The following is a 15,069-nucleotide window of genomic DNA, read 5'->3' as shown; positions in this document are numbered from 1 at the left end:
TCCGTTTAACGGAGATCAACGTTTCGGATCAGTTGTTTCTGGGGAGATAAAATAAAATATTACATACCAAGCAGAATTGTGTATCGTATAAATATATACATACTCATACGTTATACACGTATATATATATATACATATATATATTGTATGTACAATGACGAAGAGATCCGAAAACCGGATTGGAATGAAAAATCTTCCGCCGAACATGAAAGGCCAAGCCCTAATATTCAGTTTTCATTCGCAGACTCGATAAATTCCGTCGGAATTCGTAAAATCAATCGGCCGTAGCATATACGGATGCATTCGCGTACCGTCTCGTTCGAGGGTTGAAAGTATATTTTGAATAGGGGAAGGGGGGAGTTTCGAGGTTGGGAAAGGGTGCGAGGCGTCGGGGGAGATCTGACGAGAGAAACGGAAAATCTTCGTAGAGCCGGGTTAATCAACGGTCGCTGACGTTTTTGTTTTTCATTTTGTTTTAATTTTCGCCTGTTTCAACAGTTGGAACTTAAAGCCTGTATAATAAATGTAATAATCGAACCAAAGTTCCTATTTTTTAATGTAGAAAAGTCGAAGAGAAATTATATATCGTAAACGGGGAAAAGATACGGGAATTCTGTCGCGTCTTTCTTGTTATAAGGTATACACGTATACGTTAGAAAATAGTCGCACGTTGTAACCTCGTGGCGGGAGCGTTTCCCGCTTTAATTAGTCAGCCAATTAGAAACCACCCTGCGTAATGAGCTGCGCGCGCAAAGTTCCTAACGCACACTTTGAGTTTTAAACGATGCACACACTCGGAACGCCGCTCATCCTTTTCGCGTCACGACACAATACGTTTTTTTTTTAATTCTATACATATATATATATTCTGTGTGTAAAAAAACAAGTATTAACAGTAATGAAACAACTCGAAGCAATTTAAACGAAATTAAAAGTTTTAATAATAACCGTTTTATTTCTTAAGAAATTTAAAAGCGAAAAGAGAAAGAAAAATAAAACGTACTGTGTCTTACGGCAATAATATAGTAAAATATGGAATATGTATATAATACACGAGAGAGTTCGTTATTTTAAATATAATGTTACAATCAATGAATTGATTAGCATAATCTAGCATCCAATGCGTAATTGGAGGACGGGATAATAATATAATATAAATATATATATATATATATATATATATTATTACATAAAATAAATCTACTCAGTAGAGACTCATATTTAACCAACGCTATTCGTTTGTTGTAAAACTTAAATTGTAAAGCATAGGCCTATTAAATACACTTACATATGTATAATCAATATTTATAAACCTACGCATGTACACGTCACGGTATGAAATACAAACGTATGTGTAATAATAATAATAATAATAATAATAATAATAATAATAAGCGAAAAGGAGAGAGAGAAAGAGTTTGCCAAAGGTAAAGAGAGTTTGAGTGCAAAACGAGCTTTCTACGTAAAACGTGTAACATTAACTGCGAAGCAATCCGAATACTTCAAACAAGTATAATAAAACGAAAAGAGTAAAAGTAAGATAAACAATTTCGATAATCAACGCAACCCGGCCTGTCCGAGGTCCCCTTCCTTCGTTCGCACGACAAATTCATCATGTCTACGGTCAGTGTTGTATCAAATTCGTCGGTGGACGTTGATTCCGATTCATCGAGCGAAATGATGCCGGTGATGACGGACAGCGGTGACAGAGATCAGAAATTTATACTACCGAACGAACTGTACAAGAGCCTGCTCGCCAGTGCGGTGCTGGGAAAAACGGTTCTCAACAGAAATCTCAATCTTAAAGATAACCTGGCCAATCTGAAGGACAATCTAAACGCTCTCGGTGCTCTCAAGGAGTTGAAAGATTTGAAAGGATTAACGGTCAGCAGTGTTCCGGCATTTCCGAGAAACTTGGCGCTGCACAGAGAAGATCATGACGAGGTTAAGACCGTGGCAGCGGTTCCTTAATATACTCTTTATTCGCAAAAAAAAAAAAAAAAAAAACATCACGTTTTAATTTTTTCACGATATTGAAAATCAATTCTTCGCACATCATCGTAAGATCGCGAGAGATCGATCATTCGTAAGCTTGGTTATTTCCAAACACACGCCTATTTAATTAAATTAAATTTAACTCGTACGAAAGAAAAAAACATTCCAACGTAGGAGAGCGACCCCGTCTCAGTGTCGAAAAAATTTCAATGATTCGTATGGCTAAAGACACGAGCAGTGGAGAAAAAATGATAGATATAGAACGAAAGAAAAAGATGGTGTGATTTTTTAATGGCGGAACCGATTCTGCGGGAAAAATTGCACGAGAGACGAGAGGAATAAATAAAAACGGGACTAGGTAGAAAAAATAAAAAAAAACAAACATAAAGTAGCCGAAAAGCGAGACCGACTTGTATTCTGTCCGGGTGTATGAAACGCGGTCGTATGTATTCTAGTTTAAGTAAACTTCGTTGTACGTTCGAAAGTTGGTTTTGAATCTCATTCAATTTGGTTCCTTTTATCCTCCCTGAACGGACGACCGCGCACACAAGTTGAATAACCCAGAAATCGCAGGTGACATTATTACTCATCTCGTCGTCTCCAAGTTCATCCCCTCGTTTCGTGTACCACATATCATACGAAACCTTGTTCTTTATTGATGCAATTAATAATGCATCATACAGGGAGCGAAGATATCTCGCATGATCCCGTCACCCGTGACGCGAGAGGACCGAATACATTCAGCCGTCATCTCTTAATCTTCCGTGAAATCAAAATCCATTTAATTACACACGCAGCTAATGGCTCGACGGACTCAATTCCCTAATTACTATAAATAGGTACCGACGAGTTTACGGCTCGGGTTCGTCTCATTTCCGTATATCTTTCTCTCGACTGTACACACGCGCACACATAGGTATATATATGCTATTATACTTGCAGCGTTGAATTCGCGTTACACACGCGACGGCCAAAAAGAATGATATTGCACAAACGTCATTTACCCTATAAAAGAAATTCATTTATCATAATTAAAATACAACATTATACACGTGAATATATAACACAGTTGTAATAAGAATCATGCGATATTCACCGTATTATTATTTTTCTTTACATCCTATTGCAGAAAGCTTCCTTCGCATGGTCGGAAGGGGGTGAGGAGGGTGGAGGGGGTGGCGGGGGTGGCGGCGGAACCGGAACCACCGGGGGTCCAGGAGCTGGGGCCGGCACTGGTGGCGGGGGTCTGGCCCATTGGGTCAGTGTCATGGCGGAGCACATCCACAACCCTCATGGCACGACCGGCGTCGGAGGTGTTCATCATCAGCAGCAATCGCCACCCCAACCGCCGTATCCCTGGAACAACGGGATTCCAGCGGACGTAAGTTGACAAAAATAATAAACTATTTTCTTAACTGGTTGAAACACGTTATTTTGCCAGATTGATTGTATTCAGCGTGATCCGAAATATTAGTTCTAACGAAAATATTCCCATGAATATTCAATTCGAGTGAGTCGACGATGTCGATTTCGTAAAAAAGATTGACCTTGGAATCAATTTTGACACTAGATTTTTCCTTTTTTTTTTGTTCTCGTTTCGAATTAAAGTGGCACAGTTTGATGTTTAGCAGTCGGATTAAAAACTTTTGATATTCGTGCTACCGATTGGACAGCTGGTGTAAGATTATTTCATATTTTGATTAGAATAATTACAACGCAAGGAGCTCTAATTCACAGCAGACACACTGAATAGAATAAATCCAAACAGGCGGAAAAGTCCTTGTTTCGCGAAACTTTACCGACCGCGGTTGAAGTTTCGCGTGTCAACGGAAAAAGAAACTTCGAGTTTCACTAACGTTTTCATCCTTAAGGATGTTCCGTGACAGAGAGAGGTGTGGGTAAAATTATTCCGAAGACTATGATTCGCGGCAAAAAATTTTTGTATAAAAAAAAAGTAATGACAAAAAAGAAAAGCAAGCCTCAGACTAAAGGCGTCGTCAGTTGAGAGTGCAAAGAAGTAAAGAATCTCGCGCTATGGTTAACCGTACGTCGTTCAGGGTGCGCCGGTTTTTCCTTCCTGCATAACTTATGGGATTAGATGCTCCAGCGAAGTGTATACGGAACAGATTAGTCGCGTTTGTAGGTAAAAAAATAAAAGAAGTAAAGGGAGATAGTCAGCGCTCCACCGGCCAAAAAAGGGTTGCGTGAAGCGTTGTTTTGCATATTATACTTACACACCGTGCGGGCACAACCGGTATACACATCTGCCGGAAAAAATTTCCGGAAACTATGAGGTGAGCAAAAAAAGAAAAAGATCCCGGGCAAAAAACATTCGGACGAGGGAAAAAAAATGTCGAGCAGCAAAAAAGACCCGTTGCAGCGTCGCTGCTGCTCATTTGAATAGATCGGTAATGGGCGCCCCGTTATATACTTATATGCTTGTTGCATCGTCGGACTATCGTTCGCATCATACGCTTATACACATGTCACGTACAATTATGTATGCGTTTATACCTTCGCGCAAAACCGCTCTTTATACAGGGATGTTCGCAGCGTTGAACAATCGACATTTCCTTTCGATTGTTCTTTCACTTTTCTCTCGTTAGGTCGATTCCTCTGTGACCCGGGTGATATTGAAATTTCAAATTTTTCTTTTGTCACTCCTCGATCCTTTTACCTTCGATTCGTTTCTACGGTCTGTAACGAGTCGGCTTGAATTTTACTTCATTTTTTTCGTCTTTGATTCTTTTTTTTTTTTTTGCCATATTTTTTCTGTTCGGATCGTTTTCATTTCTAAATTTTTTATTTCTCCGTTTCCTTGCCGCATTGTTGTGCCGCAGGGGAAATTCTGTGGGACTGTATAAAAGTTTCGGATAGATTTGGACCGTTCTTTATCCTTGATCGACCTCTTGTTCTTTCATTTTTTCTGATCTTCAATTTCGCCTAAGTACACGAGCTAGGTACTCGGGCACGTCTTGGACGGCTTGTTCCCATATCAGCAATGCAAAAATTCAAATTTCGAATCATTAATAAAAATTAAAGAGACATCAAGGGCCACCCTTTTTTTTACTGTTCTCGCGCTCAGGGGCGCGGATCACGGCACCCCTAGCGATTCTTTTTCGTGCGGGTAAGACCCCTTTATCTTACCTGTGGGGCATAATAGCGTGAGACTATGGGCCCTTTATGCTAGGATTCTTAGGATCATCAGCATAGACTAGTGCGCCGCCACCCTGTCTATAAGAATCTGCATAACGCCCTGTGGCCATTTTTTAAGGGCGCACCTTCTGCTCTTTCTCTTTCTCTCTCTCCTTCTGTTTTTTTTTTTTTTTTTTTCTATTCTTCGACCGATGTCTCCTACCTCCATGGGACCTCTGGGAGCTGCTGAGAAACAACCCGATACGTATTTAATGGTGATGAAACTGAAACGGGCGCTAATTTCCTGCCTGACAAAACCGGCTACCGTGGACACGTTTACCGTTTCTACGTTTACATTAATTTTGGGTAACTGCGGTAGCTGATTCTTTTCATCCTTTTTATCTTTATTAAAGATAAGATTTTTTTCTTAGTTTAGAAAGACAGAGAGACAAAAAGTGAGATAATTGACTCCTGTGCGATGCTGCATCTTTTTTTTTTTTATTTTTCCGGACACTTTTTTGTCCGTATTTTTTTTTTTCATCGCTTCTAACCGGTTAAATTTATGAACCGGTAGGAAACGCACATGTAGATATAACGGGCTGGGTAAGGATGCTACGTGCGCTCGATGCGGGCTTCTTCTGTATCGGTCTACGCTGCATGATGCAGGATACACTGGTGCACGAAGATGATCTTGTACGTGGTTACTTACGTATGGGTATATGGGCCTGGGATTCGGAGGATGTAATCTCCCATTTTGTTGCCATTTGCCCAGCGGGTGGTCAACCCTTTTAAGCCTTGGCGCGCATTTTTTACGCATCTTTGGTTATAATCCTCTAAAACGCTTAGAGCTCTTTAGGCTAATTTCTTTTCGAACCCCGCTCGATCTCTCCTCCTTTCCATCTCTCTCTCTCTTTCTCTCACCCCTTATTTTTCTTACTCTTGCACCATGCAGCATACCCTTATACGTATACTTATACACGTGAGGAGGTGAAATGCAAAATGCTCTTTCGCCCAGCAGCAGCGTTACGTGTGAGAGAATTTTTTTTCTACCGCCATCCAGCTAACCCTCAAAGATTATGTAAAAGAGCCTGCACTCTCTAGAAATTAAAATAATGGTTCCCCCACTCTTCGCGGCTAAGCGTCAACGCTGCAGCAGCCACTCCTCTCCTCTACCACCACTACCACCACCACCACCATCACCATCACTGTACCATTGCATCGCGAGGAGGAGAGAGAAGGGGGAACAAAAAAAAGTACGGGAAAAAAATTTAGAGAGAAAGAAAACCCCGTTCATTTTTTTGATCACGTTTTTTTGTCTTCGGGCCATGCAAATCGCGTTGCAACGGTATTTGTCTAGAAAGGAAAAAAAAAAATCTGTCATTGTCTAACTGCAGAGATGATGAAAAAAAGGGTCACAGGGTACCGGAATGGCTAATGAATTTTTCTGGGGGTTTCTTCTCTCGTAACGGTGTCGCCAGTCCTCCGTATAGAGGCAAAAAAAAAAAAAAAATAAAAGAATGGCATACAGAAGTGATCTTTCGAACGAAATTCGCGACCGGTGATGCGTGGTGTTGAAAAAATGTTGCTCTTTTTTATCGTCGAAAGATACCAAGCGTCACGTGAGCGTCGTAACTGGCATGTGAATTTACTTCTTCGTTGGGTCTATATTACGTGCTCTAATGCATGCTCGATGACTTGGCTTGAGAATTGTGACTGGAAAAATAGCATCCCGCGGGGCGACTTTCCCTCCAATGGCTGTGCTTTCGGTTTTGTTTATCTCTTCCTTCCTTCTTTCTCTTACCGCGTTATTGTTTTCCGCGGTGATCGGTAAAGATCAGCAAACAAAAGACGATCGGTGCGACAAACAAAAGATGGTGTTGTCACCACGATCCCATCGCCTAACCCGTGTCACAACATTTGTCCCCCAAGAAAGTTTATGGGACTCGACGCCTTTTCTATCCTCCTGCTGCGGACGCCAGATTTTTCGAGGGATCCTAGCCGCCGGGGATGATTGGTGTAAAAGAGAAACAAAGGGGAGAAAAGTGTCCCACCGATCCAACTTTCGGGTATGAACCTTTTGAGCATTTTGTTCCTTTTCTTTTTCTTTGTTTCCCTGCTCCTTCACCTTCTGTTCGCCCGTCTTCTCGTTCCTGAAATTCATTGATCACTTTTTTGAAACCTGTACCAGAAAACGTGGTGTGTTATACGTATCTAAGATGAGCCTCGGGTCAACGGCACGCTGTGGGCCAAAAAAGGCGAGAGGGAAACAAGAAATGGGGAAAAAAGTGAAACCCCTTTTTTTGGCAAAGTCATTGAACTTTCGGTCTGAGCTTCGTCTATCGACTAACTGCTTCCGGAATCCCTTGAAGAGCGCGCGCGCGCAAAAAAAAAAATAAAAAAAATAAGGCCGGGATTTCTACCGGTAACAAAAAAGAGCAAATATTGAGTCCGATATTTAAACGAGGTTCGCGGTGAATTCACGAACACACGCACACCTCGCGTCGCGTTTCCACTTTGGCAAGGTGATCCTTTGCTCGCTCGCTGTCACCGAGACCCCCGTCCCTCCCCCTTCCTTATCGCCTCTCCGTTGGCTAACCGGAGGAGCGTAGAGGTCGAGGATACTGCCTATTTAATATTCGAGTCTTTTTGTTCAACCCTTTCACCGTGCGGAGAAGATGCTGCGTGGCTGAAATCGTTGTTGATTTTTTTTTTTTTATTTTTTTATCCTTCGTTCTTCTTCTTCCGAGAGGGTTAGGAAAAAGGTGCGGGGGGGCTGCTAAACGCGAGCTTCGAGGCCTAGAGCGCATATGTAGATTGAGCAATTGTCTTGGGAGATTTTTTGGTGGGTCCCGCTTTTTATGGTGGGGTGTCCCGTGAGAATCTCGTACTCATATAGCCATCGATTTGCATACAGCACGGATTATTTAAATCGTTTTCTTTGCTATTGTAAGGACTCCTTGTTTTTGATGGAGATCCTGCGGAAGGAGACAACTGCAGCGGCGCAGCCGCGATTAGCAGGTCCTCCTGTATAAGATTCGGCTTTCGAGAACACGTCGTCGAGTGTTCTCCTTTCAGATTGAAATTTTTATTTTTCTGTCTCTCCTCTCCTCTTCTCTCTCTCTCTCGCCCTTTCGAATCAGCCTTTCGAATGTTCGTCCTTTTCCTTTATTCTTCTCCTTTGTACGAATGTGTGTGCGCGCGCAGGCATGCGTTTGTTTTCTTTGCATCCGTACGTGTATGCACGTTATACGGACACTCGGTAATTTAACTTTTGAAAAAACAAACGTTGACTCGAACCCGCATATCGTTTCAGACGACGTGACCCGCCGTTTTGTACACACACACACACACACACAGACACACACATGCAGATGCATAAACGATCCTTTCACAATAATTTATTACCGTTACATTCAAAGTTCGCGCCCTCATTAAAATTCTGTTGCAATTTCGGTGAAGTCTCATCAGCCTCGTCGGCACCGCTCGAAAATACCTGATGTCACACAGCACAATGCTAATGTACTTATATATATTTGTCTTTGAGGATATAAACCCGAGTCAATAAATACATCGAAGAAAATCAGCTGGGTAAACAAAAATAAAAAAAAAAAAAAAGAAACTCGTGCTTCTGCATTGGAAGAGTTGATATTTTGTTCAAATCCCGGAGCATATCAATCTTGATTTCATTTCTTGGGATGAAGAATATGATTTTTTTTCAGACATTTATTAACAGCGAGAGACTACGTTAACATCGTTGAGAATTTGAAACCGGAAGTGACGAGGGTTGTCTGCACACAACAATTTTACCACAAATTCTCACAGTATTTAATAAAAATTGGTCCACTCTTCAAGGATGTGTAAAAATTATACAGGAATGTGAAAAAAAAAGTTTGAAATGAACGAAAATTTTTTCACATCGGCTTGAACTTTCGTAAAATTGTGTTATATCACTTTTCAAACTGAAGTCGAATCGGGCACAAGCTAAGACGCGTCTGCTTCATGTCACAAAACGAACACGTGGCCTGGGAATAATGAGGCTCACTGTCTTATGACACACTCTAAAACGTACTCGTATAGCGTATAACGCGGCGTGCCGGTGCCGTGACGTGAGAGAGATACGGTGAACACGGAGCGCATAATATCACCGAACGGAAATTAATAAATACAGTAAGTAAACCGTTCGAAGACTCTCGTCTGCGGACGATGCTCTTTTTAAATTAAAAAACCGTGAATCGCTGCGGTCCTAAGTATAATATAATTTTTTCGCCGTCTTCTTCGGGCGAAGTGATCCTCGACTGCGGTGATTATATCAAGGACAATTTCCTCGATCGGTTGTTGAGGCCACACAATATGGCTTATTACGGGATGAACGAACGAGGGGAACACCAAACGCTCACGGCGTCCTGCGGTGGCCGAAAAGCAAGAAGGATGGACTGGGCACGATGGAGTCGATATCTCGTGCTTAAATGGTCCGCGTGACCTAGTGGGGAACCGACTTTCCCCGAGGACAACCCTTGAGTTAACCCATCTCCATTCCACCCCATTAGCCGAGGGTATATAGGTACTATCGCGGCCGGCTTGCGTTGGTACCGGAGAAAATCGTGCTTGAATATACCAGATCTAGGAGTGTGTTTGACCGCGTTGATTATCAATTAGCGTTTACACTGGCCTGCAGGAGCCTGGGGTTGGACCCGAGCGATGCGGCCCTCGACAACCACTCGCGAGTGGTTTATTTCCAATTTTATGGCCCTGAGGCTGCTTCTTAATAGACCGTTTATTCACGCGATTGCCACGGGTATTCGAATAGTAGACGAATTTTCGTACGAGTCACGCCAACGTACTAAACGCGTGTGCATGTGAGTAGGTGGGCACTTGACAGTCCAGCCTACCGGGTAGAAAAACAGTGTTGAAATCATCGGTTACACAGACGATTCATTTATTATTTGAAGAATTTTTAGTGCCTGTTTGGTGGCAGACATTTGAAATTATACAAGTACTGCCCGTCGTAGGGAAAGAGAAAGAGAAAGAGCGAGAGAGGGAGAAGGAGAAGGAGGGAAAGATAGACTTGCCGAGTCTCAAGTGGCAATGAAAGATTTGTTGAGAATCGAAGTGTCAAGACACGGTAATCTGGATATCGTAATGAAGGCGTCGACAGTTTTATAAAATTTCACCGCTGACGTTGTGCGCGCGCGGTAGGTGGCACAATATGACCACTCTTCAAAGGTGCCTGCAGTTCATCCTTTACAGTCCAACAGAGATTGCCTCATCCTCGTATTTTACCCAGATGAAGAACTAGCCCTCCTTTCAACGTTCACTCATTACTCACATATGTATACGTATATTCGGTCGGCTTTATTTCAAGTAGTTACATCTTCCAGGAATAACTTGGTTAGTCTCTCTGCTCGGCGTGGGTATATGACTGTATCTCACTTCGCAAGTACCGATCAATCACCTTCTACATCAGTGGAACGAAAAATTTTACTTCGGTTAGATGAATCTGAACATTTTGCCGGATATTCTCCGCGGATTTTATAACGCGTAGAAATTTTTGTGCTCAAGGTGTGATTGGTTAGGGGATCTAGTCAGGATTTTAATCAACTTGGCGAAATAAATGTTGTAAATGAACCCACTTGGCGCTCGTGATCTTAACGCGAACCACGTGTGCGCCTACATTGCCAACGCTCGTGCCAACTTTTGGCCAAATCAGTCCATATATCGACTGAACAACTATCATGTACTGGGAAACTACCCTTGAACTTTGTATCCGTAAAATTGGATCAGTCAATGGTAAACTCAACACCAGTTAGATTCGACGCTATCTCTTTGTGTTTTCTTGTGCCGCGCGTTGTGCTCACGCGTCGCAGTGAACATTCAGCTTATAGTTTGCTTTGAAAGCTTCCAGATATGTAGTTGCCCTCTCCATTGCTCATGGATCGAATTAAACTGATCTTCATCTTCCACCATGGACTCTCTGCGTTCTCCACGTGGACGCAAATTCCTGTACATTCTCTTCTCCCAAAGTCGGGGTCGTCGGTCAGAGCGATGGGGGTAGTACAGGTTTAAACCAGAACAGGAAACCCTTGGATCATGGACCGAGTTGGTTCGCGCGCGTATTTAAGGGACGCTTGTGTTGTGCCGGGTTCTAGGGAGCAGGGAGGAGGGGTAGGAAAAGGGAAAAGGGTGAAGTGGGGGAAACGGGGAAATGCAGGGGCTGGGGTGAGTAGGTCAAACTTTACGGCCGAAGCGTCTAGACGTCGTTGCGCCCCGTTCGGAGCAGTAAAACAGTTTTAAGGGGCTGTTTTACTCGCGAACGAGCCAGACGAAGACGGACGCGTTCAGCCGGCTATTCGCTAAACGAGGAGGAAAGAATCGCTGCACCGAACGGGATGAAATTTCGTAATTTCGTCAGAGATGGTATATCGTTTACTCAGCCACCCGTGCCGAACGGGTTGTCACGGAAAAGTTCAGCCTTGTTTTCACCCCCGCAATCGACGGTGTTGTGCAGATGCAGGCGCGTTCGACAACGAATAGGTGTAAAAATTGTTTAAGAATAAAACGACTAGACCGCGAGTGTTGAGTCATTCGTTATTTCAGAGTAAATTAGTCACGCCTGATAGTTGCAAGATAAAAAAAAGAAAAAGAAAAAAAACTTTTTATCTGCAAACAAGTCCGTTGAACGAATATAACTGCAAGACTTTTTCTGTTTTTTTTTTTTTATTTACGTTCGTTTTTTCTGCCGTGTTACGTTTTTCGTAGTTTTTTCCTTTGTTATAAGTGCAAATTTTTTTCCAGTGAGTCGGATATTTGCAAACCGATCGATAATTGCTCGAAGCTGTCTGTTACTGTAAAAATGTTTCTAAGATAGACTTTACTTTTTTCTCTGCCCTTTTTCGAAACGATGGCAGGCTTACATCTAGTTATAAATGACATCGAGGTAACTGAGCATTAGCCGTCATGATTCCAGCTTTCTTTTACCGCTGTCGAAGCTGCAATTCAGAATTCAATGTTTTTTCAGTACCGTCTAATCGGGGGAAATTTAACCTGTAATAAATTTTGCTCGGTTTCAACCCTTTTTATTATGCTAACCCCCCCCCTTAAATAAGCATGCTATTGAGTAAGCGAGTGTCAGAGAGAGTGAGAGAAAGAGAGGCACTTCACGACAGCTGAAGAGCACCACACGTGGCTTGGTAAAGGGTCACGCTGAATGGGTGTAAAGTTGAAGGATTGTGATTAAGAAAATAAGAGTATAACAGAAGTAGCTGAGTAACTGTAAACTCGCGCGGCTATATTTCCACAGTAATTTTTAAGCTTTTCCAATACATGAAATTCCGCAATCGCGTTGAAGGTTATTATCGGTTACATCGAAATGGCGGGACAAGTAAACGGTAAACTACATTTTCACAGTAAAAGTAATTAAAAGAGTTTATTTAGTACGATGACATCGCTCGAAAAAATGTGAACTCGTTCTAACGTAGTAGCTATTTTTTAATCTGAACAAAGTATAACCAAGGCACGTGCTATCTGGGCCAAGCATATAACCTCCGTGCCCTCATCCAGATTCTCGTTTGCTTGACCATTTCTAATGTCATTAAGTCCATGCCCCTAACACTGATACGTATATAATCGATATGAAAAATGGTGCGATGTGCCAACAAAGTGTCGAGACCAACTTCGTGCCGTGGTCCGAAATTGAACCGTCATTGATAGACGGTCGAAATCCGTAAGATATCTGGTGATTCTGAATGGAACCTTGTACAAGTGTATAAAAAAAGTCAGACTGAAAAAATAAAGTCGCGAGGTTTAATTAGGCGCACTAACCGCTGCCAACGACTTGGAAGCTTTGTAATATTTTGTGCGCAGCTTGAATCGAACTTCAGACTACTGCAGATCTCACGAACGTTGAACGATGGAAAGAATTTGGGGGAGGCATGAAAAGCGGTTTGTCTCATTTCGCAATTTTATTGGAAATACAAAGTAACGCCTACCAACATGTGAAAAGTGTAAGTTGTCGAAGAGTTATCTGGTAGTACAGTGCAGAGTTTTCGGGAAGTTCTAGAACGACATATGTGTTATCTGGGCCAAGTGTAACCTCCGTGCCCTCTCCCACACTTCTTGTCTCGAATAAATTTCTCTCTCTGTCTCTCTCTCTCTCTCTCTCTCTCCTCCCCCTCGAACCGACACTCGGTCAGTTAGTCCCCTCGAAGAAAGTAATCTGTCTCCGTCTCGCCTCGTCTCGGTTCGTTCCTTCCCTCGCATTCGGTATCATCGGCTCGCTCGTCTAGGCGACGACTAAGCAACACGTGGTGACCGTTCTAAGCCTGCAGTCAAGTGTCTGGAGCATACGAGTATACACAAACGCGTACCTTAGACGCCGTGCTCCGCACTACCACCCAAGCAAACCTAACCTAACCCTAGCAACTCTCTCGAGTGTTACGACTGTGTTTATGTGTTGGTACAAAAGATAGTGTTACAGTAGTTAGCAGCTGAGGGCATACAAGATGTAGGGAATTTCTAAGCGGACGCATCCTTTTCGCTTCGCGCCATCCTCAGTTTCTCAGCCTTCGTTGGAAGCGGGGAAGTGTTGAATGAAATTATTCGTGATTCAGATCGCAGTCTTGGTTTTTCGAGCGAGCGTAGAATTGGCAAAGGGTATTTGTATTCTAGGTCTCTTGGGTCCTTTCGCCCAAGAGGTCAAATTTACCCACCACTCGAAAACTGCGTCATAGAATCTCATCGAAGAGCCGATCCACGGACAGACCACTGGGATTAGAATTAAACTGATTTCAGGTTTACTCGATACGTGTATGTTATCTGGGTTTATACGATAAACGAGAAACTAGGTAGGGTATACCTCTGTATATCCATCAGTTTATGGACTTTCCCGTCTAGCCTGCAGCCGCGGCTGGTGGATGCTGGCGGAGACTGTAAAATTTTTACTGCGAATTGTCTGCAGACCTAGACTGGCGGTATTATGACTATAAAAATAAAGAAACAACGGAGAGTAAAGCACGGGGGAAAAGGGAGAGAACATGTCTAGGTCAGGCGTTTTATTATTTGGGCCAAGCGTTTCGATGCCCTCCACTGCGCGTAAGGGATTTCACGAATGAAAAAATGTTTTTTGGCCACGGTGCCGGTGCCAGGTCCGAAATTCATCCCTCCGAAGCGATATTTCGATGCGCGACAAGTTTCGAGGCCTCGAGTATTATCCCCGAGACAATCTTGGCCGCGCGGGGCGAGCAAAGATCAACCAACCCCACGATCCGAGGCCAACTGTTGAGTTTTATCACCCCAAGAGCATGAGATAGGCCACATGTGTCTCCTTCCCGCACCCTTCGCGCAGTCTTTACTCCTCTCGTCTGGTGTTGACAAAAAATACCGAAAATGATAGCGCGGCCATCTTTGAGGCCGTGACGTCTGTGTGGGAACACATGTGTTATGGATATATTCCTAGCCGAGTTTGTTACGCTGCTGAGGGGAATTTCGGAGCGAACCCGGCTCCTCTCGTGTCTTCTTCTCCTTCGCCTGCATGCTCCAGCCTTTTAGCTCCGTCACAAACCGACTATCCGGGATCCCCTGATACCAGAAGTCAAAATTAAACTTAACGACTCCACGTTTCGTGTTTGAATATTTTATTGCACGTCCGTTTTTATCTTTATTATTTTTTCGCCATCGCTTATTAGAGTTGAGCTGTGTGAAAATTCTTCCGCTTTTGTATATTTTCGAGTAATATTTGCTTAATCGTTGCGCAAATCTGCGTTTGGGGAAGGTGGTGAAAAAAATAAATAACAGAGAATAGATGCAAGATTAACGAAGCATCTCACTTTACGTGCGGATGAAGGCGAGCAGAGGCGGAGAGAACGGGTCGTCGAGTCGCGCGGAGCACGTCTCCAGAGTCTGTTAGGGGACCTGAGAAATTTAAATCTTGGAAAACAATTTGTG

The 15,069-nt window shown here is 42.9% G+C and overlaps 1 protein-coding gene across 1 annotated transcript in view; it reads left to right on the top strand.

Moving 5' to 3' along the window:
• Positions 1-1,599: 1,599 nt before the first annotated feature.
• Positions 1,600-15,069, top strand: part of LOC107217447 (zinc finger protein rotund) — a 68,858-nt gene continuing 55,388 nt past the window's right edge. Inside the window, exons 1-2 of the mRNA XM_046743587.1 lie at positions 1,600-1,944; positions 3,125-3,376. Of these exons, the coding sequence (XP_046599543.1) occupies positions 1,615-1,944; positions 3,125-3,376 (582 nt within the window). The 5' untranslated portion in view covers positions 1,600-1,614. The remainder of the gene's footprint in view (positions 1,945-3,124; positions 3,377-15,069) is intronic.

The sequence above is a fragment of the Neodiprion lecontei genome, chromosome 6 (assembly GCF_021901455.1).
Source record: "Neodiprion lecontei isolate iyNeoLeco1 chromosome 6, iyNeoLeco1.1, whole genome shotgun sequence".
Classification (NCBI taxonomy): Eukaryota; Metazoa; Arthropoda; class Insecta; order Hymenoptera; family Diprionidae; genus Neodiprion; species Neodiprion lecontei.
The sequence above is the reverse complement of the archived record's forward strand: the minus strand, read 5'-3'. Positions and strand labels throughout refer to the sequence as shown.